This window comes from Sciurus carolinensis, chromosome 6 (assembly GCF_902686445.1).
Source record: "Sciurus carolinensis chromosome 6, mSciCar1.2, whole genome shotgun sequence".
In the NCBI taxonomy this organism is placed as follows: domain Eukaryota; kingdom Metazoa; phylum Chordata; class Mammalia; order Rodentia; family Sciuridae; genus Sciurus; species Sciurus carolinensis.
This window is the reverse complement of record NC_062218.1, coordinates 104356678-104363463: the sequence shown is the minus strand read 5'-3', so window position 1 is coordinate 104363463 and position 6786 is coordinate 104356678. Positions and strand designations below refer to the sequence as shown.

The 6786-nt window shown below is 52.1% G+C and overlaps 1 protein-coding gene across 1 annotated transcript; it reads right to left on the bottom strand.

The window, feature by feature from the left end:
• Window positions 1-4459: 4459 nt before the first annotated feature.
• Pou4f3 (POU class 4 homeobox 3) lies at window positions 4460-5787 on the bottom strand. Its single transcript, XM_047556846.1, has 2 exons — window positions 5668-5787; window positions 4460-5356 (listed from the first exon to the last, which is right to left on the bottom strand). Exons 1-2 carry the CDS (start codon window positions 5785-5787, stop codon window positions 4460-4462), a joined length of 1017 nt encoding a protein of 338 aa, XP_047412802.1.
• Between the last annotated feature and the right edge of the window lie 999 nt (window positions 5788-6786).

Genomic DNA, 6786 nt, shown 5'->3' with positions numbered 1-6786 from the left:
AGGCCCCTTAGCGCATTCATGGTCCCCTCTGGAATGGGAACCCTGTGAACTCTTACAAAATAGTTTTTTACACTTTACATTTCTTGACCCTGAAAACGGCTCAGAGAGCTGATAGGGGCCATTACCCTCATTTGACCAGATGTGGCTCACACTGGAGAAACATCTGGATCCTCCTGACTTCAAGGTCTGAAGTACCCTGAACACTTACTTTTATGAATATGAAGAACATTTGAAAGCAATTAGATACCCATTAATGCCTATCAAGGGTCAGGCCTTACATGATCTCATTTAATCATGAGAGCAATCCTGAGATTGTCTCTTATTTTCCAATTTTACAGAGGAGGACACTGAGGGTTAGAATAATAAGTTCACTTAAATAAGAGATAGTGTACTTATTCTGTCTTGAATCTGCCACTCCAGAACCAGAGCTGTTCCCATCTCAGCAAGAAAGTAAAAGAGCCCAAGCAAAAAGGCAAGGCCAAGGAAGGATCAGGCAAACAGGACAAGGCAGAGGTCACTCCCTGGTCCTCCTCCTTGACTACTCTTCTACTTTCCAAGGGTCCATGTCACAGAAGCACCCGGTGATCACCAGAGTGAGGTACAACCTCTTCTATGTAAGCAGGAAGTAAACTGGCTGCCTTTGGTTGAAAGATTTTGACCATTTTGGCCCTGACCCTGACTCCCAGGGAGGCTGTCTATCCCTATGGTCTCTTCCTTCTCTATAGTGTCTAGAATTCCAAGACCATTAAGCTGGAAAGGGTGTTTCATTTTACAAAACCAAAACTTGATTCATTCAACACATACCTATTGCCTGCTACTCTGGGACAGACTATGAGCAAGGCATGAAATAGTGAACAAAACTGACACTACCTAAGGCACAGAGAGAGGAAGTCACTAGTCAGAGATCACACAGTTCAAAAGCCCAGGATGCCTACCTCCAAGTTCTGCCTGCCAGGACTTCAGCCCTGCTGGAGTGTTATATGTCTGGCTTATTCCAGATCAGGCCTAGTTCAAGCCAGGCAGGTGCCTAGAAATCTTTCACCGGGTTCCCAGAGGACTCTCAAAGTTCTACCTGCAGAGGCCCAATGCAGCCCAGAATATTGGTCTAATCTCTCTCCCTCTCTCTCTCTCTCTCTCTCCCTCTCCCTCTCTCTCTCTCTCTCTCTCTCTCTCTCTCTCTCTCTCTCTCTCTCTCTCTCTCTCTCTCTCTCCCTCTCTCTCTCTCTCTCCCTCTCTCTCTCTCTCTCTCTTTCTCTCCCGGTTAAAGAAACACCCAGCTGATTCTTGGATGGTGAATATTGCAAGTTGGTGGGATTTGGGAAAGGAAAAACGTGCTCTTAAGATACATCCTCAATTATTTTTAAAATAATGTTTTCTACAGCCGTCAACGGAGGCTTAGGTGATGTGAGTCGCCCACGGTCACATGGTTAGGAAATGGATGCAAACTAGGTCTTTATGAACCCCAAACCTGCTGGCACCCCTCCCCCAAGAGACAGGTCTGTACCTCCGCCGGACGAGTGGCAGAGGCGACTGGAACAATCCTGGGGAAACCACATCTCCCTTTGCTTCCTGAGCTAGCCCAAGGAAAGAGGCAGCGGCGCCGACCCGGCGCACTGAGGGGGAGGGAGAAGGTGGGGCGCTTCGCGGACAGGGCGGCAGCTGGAGCCTGCAAGTATAAACTGGTCAAATACTCCGCGCGCCAGCTGCCCCGGGCGCCTGAACTGGATGAGGCGCAAAGGAGCTGTTCAGACTCATTATCAAGTGCGTTGCAGTCAGGCGACGACTCTCTCACCTCTCCAAAAAAGTCTCCCAAAGTTTTGAGTTTGCTGATTTTTAAAACTGAGACAACAGCAGAAAACTTTTCCAAAAGGGGAATGGAGATGGATATTGGGTTCTTTCCTAGGCCCGAAAATCCGAAGGCTCTTACCTGCAGGAAACCTAGCAGCCGGCAAAGGCGCATCCTTCTGGAGCGCTTCGCTTCGGCACGGGATGCTCATGGCCGCCTCCTCTGCAGCCCGGTTGGGCTCCGGCCCTGTGTTTTATACCACTATAGGCAATTAATATTGCATCAGCCGTATTTTAAATTTTCAAAACCCACAATATAATGTAATGGCATAAGGGCATTTATTATTAAAGGACACCCGATGGAGAGGGAGGTGGAGAAATCGCTTGGGCTGTTGCGCAAGGCGGGGGCGAGGGGCTGAGGCCGGGGAAGCAGGGGGCTATCCACAAGTTTGCTTTCGCTGTGGGGTGAGGGTGGGGTGGGGTGCCGCACAGCCCAAAACGGAAACTATTCTACTTCTAATTTCGGGCGGAGATCTAATGACCCAGAACTCTTTAAGGACGTCTCGGGGAAATGTTCAGACGACTCCTGAACCTGTAGCATTAATTTTTAAATCATGACAGCGTTTCTGCGGTTCTCAAATAAAAAGGTTTCTCCCCCCACCACCCGCCGCCCTTTTGAGGGAGCAGAGAGAAGGGAATTGACATCTATTGAGCAACTACTGTGTGCAGGGCAATAAACTAGGTGCTTTGCAGCAGATATCTCAGTTCCTCCACAAAGAAATGGATAGACTATCTCGAGACAGACCATGGAGAGAGTGTTTTGGATGACTATCTCAAATGAATTTTAGGAGACCCAGAAGGGACCCCAACAGACTGCCCAACGACCATTTTTTTCTCTCTTTGCCTGTATCCCCTCATCTTCCCTCCAGCCATTTGAATCTTTTTTTTTTTCTACTGAGTGCCAAGCACCACCTTCCAGATGTCTTAAGTAAACCCTCTTACCTAGTCCTGACAATAACCGTGGGAAATAGGTATTAAACCTTCATTCTGTAGAGAAGGAATCTTGTGGAGAAAGCTTAGAGAAGTTGGGAAACTAGCCTCAGGATGGTTTAGCCAATGAGTGGAGCCAGAACTCCCATCAGTCAAGGTGCAAAGTTTGGAATTGAAGTTAAGTCCAGAGAGTAGTTTGATAGATGGGCAGTTCTGAGGAAAGTACCTTTGAACGTTGAGGTCCAGAGAGGAGAGCCAGATCTCCCTGGAGGAGATCCTGGTAAGAGTGTGAGACTACAGGGAAGAGGAATGGGGAGAAAAGGTGACTGGCAGGCTGGAAATGACAGTTCAGCCCTTTTGGATTTTTCACTTTTAAATCCTCCCAAGACCAGTACCCTTACATCCGAGAAGGAAAACTACTGCGATTCGGGTTGAAAAATAAAGCATTTATTTTAGAAGTAAATCCAAGGGGGAAGAGAGAGAGAAAAAAAAACTTAATATTTTATTTGTATCTATTCAGAGAATGAAAACCAAAGGTCACACGCAACACACAAACTGCAGGAAGCAACGAAAAAATAAAATATGATGGGGCCAGAGGGACTAGGATGAGAAAGGTCCAGGTCGGTGGTCCTGCTCCTTTTCTGGGCAAAACTATAAGTGAACCTCCACCGAGAGACACATAAAGAGGAGGGAAAGAAGTGGAGTTAAATAAATAATAGGAATCAACTGATACTAACAACAGTAATAAATGCTCAACGAGGTTAGATGTGTTGGAAGGACTTGCATATGACTCCGAGAAGTTACAGTCACTTTGGAGCACTGAGCCGGCAGTCTGGGCAGTCTGGCAAGAGCAGCGAGCTGAGGCCTGAAAGTCCTCAGCCGGTCCGGAACACTACCAACTAGCACCCCCTCACACACTCCCTCCCCACCCCTCTCTCCACCAGGCGGTAGTTACCCCTCAAAAGCCAGCAGGTCGTGAAGGATGGCCAGAGCTGGTGTGGCTGTTGCTTACACATCCCAGCATTTTCCTGGAGCCCTACTTACCACCAACATCTCAGAGCCCCCAACTCTCCGCACACTTTCCCTGAACCTAATCCATGCTACTTTTTGAGAATTTACTGCAAACCAAAGGATAAAGATGGGTAAAATTTAGGTGGAGAAGGGAGTATAAGGCTATCCTTTGGAAACATAAGTGTATTTTATATACTCTAATAAATCTCCAGTACGTTTGTGTTCCACTTAGATCCTATATTTTATATTATTATTTATCACTTCCTTTCCATCCCTTCACCCCTTGCCTAATTACTCTTAGCAAAGTGGCGCTTTCACCCTAGCGTCGGGCGGCGGAACCAATCCACTATCCTGTGCTTTGAGGCTCCTGCCTTGATGTCGCGCTGTCCAACGTGCGAGGGAGAGTTTCAGCACCACGGACAGCACAAGTACCACCAGGCCGGCCCCTTTTGCATTTTTCCCTAGCGCCAGAACTTTTTTTGGTGGGAATAGAAAAAAGAGAAAGAGAAGGCCGGGAGGCAACTAGGCAGGAAAAAGGGAAAGTCTGTGGCTTCGGGGGAGAGAGCCTGACCTGCTAGGAAACACTTTAGCGTTTCCCATAACGGTCCCTCCCATCGGAAGGGGTCGATGCGCACTAGGCTCTCCCGACTCCCGACGCTATGCCCCGCCGCAGTCAGTGGACAGCCGAATACTTCATTCGTTTCTGTTTCTGTCTCTGGTTACAGAACCAGACCCTCACCACGTTCTTTTTAAGGTCCAGTTTCTCAGCAATGGCCGCGATCTTCTCGGAAGAAGGACGTGGCTGAATGGCGAAATAGGCCTCGAGTGAGCGCTTCTCAGGCGCGGCGATCGACGTGCGTTTGCGCTTACGCTCACTGCCGTTGAAGAGCTCCGGTTTGCTGTTCTTCTCTCGGTAGGCAGCCTCCGCTTCCTCCAGCCAGGCCTGGAGCACCGGCTTGAGAGCAATCATGTTGTTGTGCGAGAGAGTGAGAGACTCGAACCTGCAGATGGTGCTCTGGCTGAGTGAACCCACGCCAGGGATCTTGAGATTAGCTAGAGCCGCACCCACGTCCGCCTGGGTTACCCCCAACTTAATGCGTCGCTGCTTGAAGCGCTCTGCAAAGGCCTCCAACTCGCGAGGGTCTGACTCCACGTCGCTGAGGCATGCGGGCATAGTGCTGTGAGGCGCCACGGCGTGCGGGTGACTCATGCCCATAGCCTGGTGCAGGTGGCCCATGGCACCTAGATGGTGCGGGTGGATCTGTGCCGGCATCACCGAGTGCTCCGGGGCGCCCAGGCCGCTCACACTGAGCGTGGGCGAGATGTGCTCCAGCAGGTCACCTTCGAGGCCCTGGTGCACTGCGTGGTGCGGGTGCGAGGTGAGCGCTGCCGGGTGGGAGATGGGCACGGTGGACGAGGTGGACGTGCAGGGCACGCTGCTCATGGTATGGTAGGTGGCGTCGGGCTTGAACGGATGGTTCTTGCCGTGGGAGACGATATCCACTGCCGCCAGAGCTTCGGCGCGTGCCAGCAGGCTCTCATCAAAGCTTCCAAATATATTACCCTGCAGCTGCAAGCGAGAAGGCGCACAGCACGGTCAGTAGGGAATACTGTCAACTCAGGATTAAAACACATTTTCAAGCAACTGAGATGCCTCTCCTCAAAGCCCAGGTCATAAAAATTAATACGGAGGCAGCAGCTCTGCTGGAACAGACGTGTGGATCAGAGACATGAATGAGAGAGAGCGCCGGGAGAGAGCGCAGGGGAGACAAGGAGAGGGGTTCAGACAGCGGCGATTGTTCTGGGCGACATGAAAAAAACATGAAGCTAGTGCCTGTCAAAAACTGTGCCTTAGAGCGGTAATTATGCTCCACTACGTACCTGCGGGGCTGGGAGACAGACTCGGCGCATGGCCTCGGAGCCGGAGTGCAGGCTGGAGAATTTGGGTTCTTGCAGCACCGGGTGCATGCCGAAAGGCTGCTTGGCGTTCATGGCCATCATCTTCGCGCGTCTGGCAGGGAGGCAGCGGGGGACATGGAATCAGGCTCGTCTTGCTTGCTCGCCGCGCTCCAAGTGAGCGCCGATCAGCGCCCGCGCTCCCCTCGCCCTCTCGCTTGCTGCCTCCCCTCTCCCCCACCTGCTTCTTCACTCATCTTACAAGCAGCCTGCCAGGAAGGGCCCGGGCGCGCGCAGGCGTGCACACGCGTCCGGGAGTCGCAGGGGCTGCCCCGGAGGCAAGGCGAGACAGCCGCTCACGGCGCGCCTCTCAGTGCCCGCCGAGGCCGCCCCCTCCACAGCATTTATACCCCGGCCTGCCCGGGTCTCTCCCAGTCCGCCCCGCCCCGCCTGGCTCCAACCTGCCAGACCTTACGGATTCTTTCTTCTTCCTTCTGGACTCCCCTCCCCCTCCCCAAAGTCCCGAACCTTTCTGTCCTGTCCCAACTCTCACTGCCTGGATCGAAGGCAGCCTCGGGCTGAGCAGGGGCAGGAAGCTGACCCTACTCCGATACCCCACCACACACACACACACACTCCATAGTCGGCCGGGCTGCCGCCAAATTGCCCATTTCCAAGGCGCTCCTGGCCCCAAGCCCCAGCGGTCCACCAGAGTCCAGCACCGCGGCTTAGAGAAGAGGTGCCTCCAAGAACCCAGACCAACTCCCGCAAAGGCGCAAAGGCGAGAGGTTGCCAGGATGAGTCCCAAGTGACCAACCCCCTCCCAGCAGCCCGCCTGGGTGGAGGTCCGGGCAAAAGGCCTGAGCTTCCTCCGCACGCTTGCCTTTCTTGCCTTCATTTGAGAAAGGCAACTTAGCCCACTCTCCCTTTCTCCAATCCTCCAACAGAAGGAAGCTTGCTGAGTGTTCTCTAGAATAGTGACAGTTCAGATCGGTCCACCTGGCCTCCTTTAATTAAGGTCAGTGCACTTCTGCTAAGCAACCCCTGCTTACAAGCCCCATTACCCATAACAAGTTACCGGTTTTTGAGCTACTAGTATGTCCT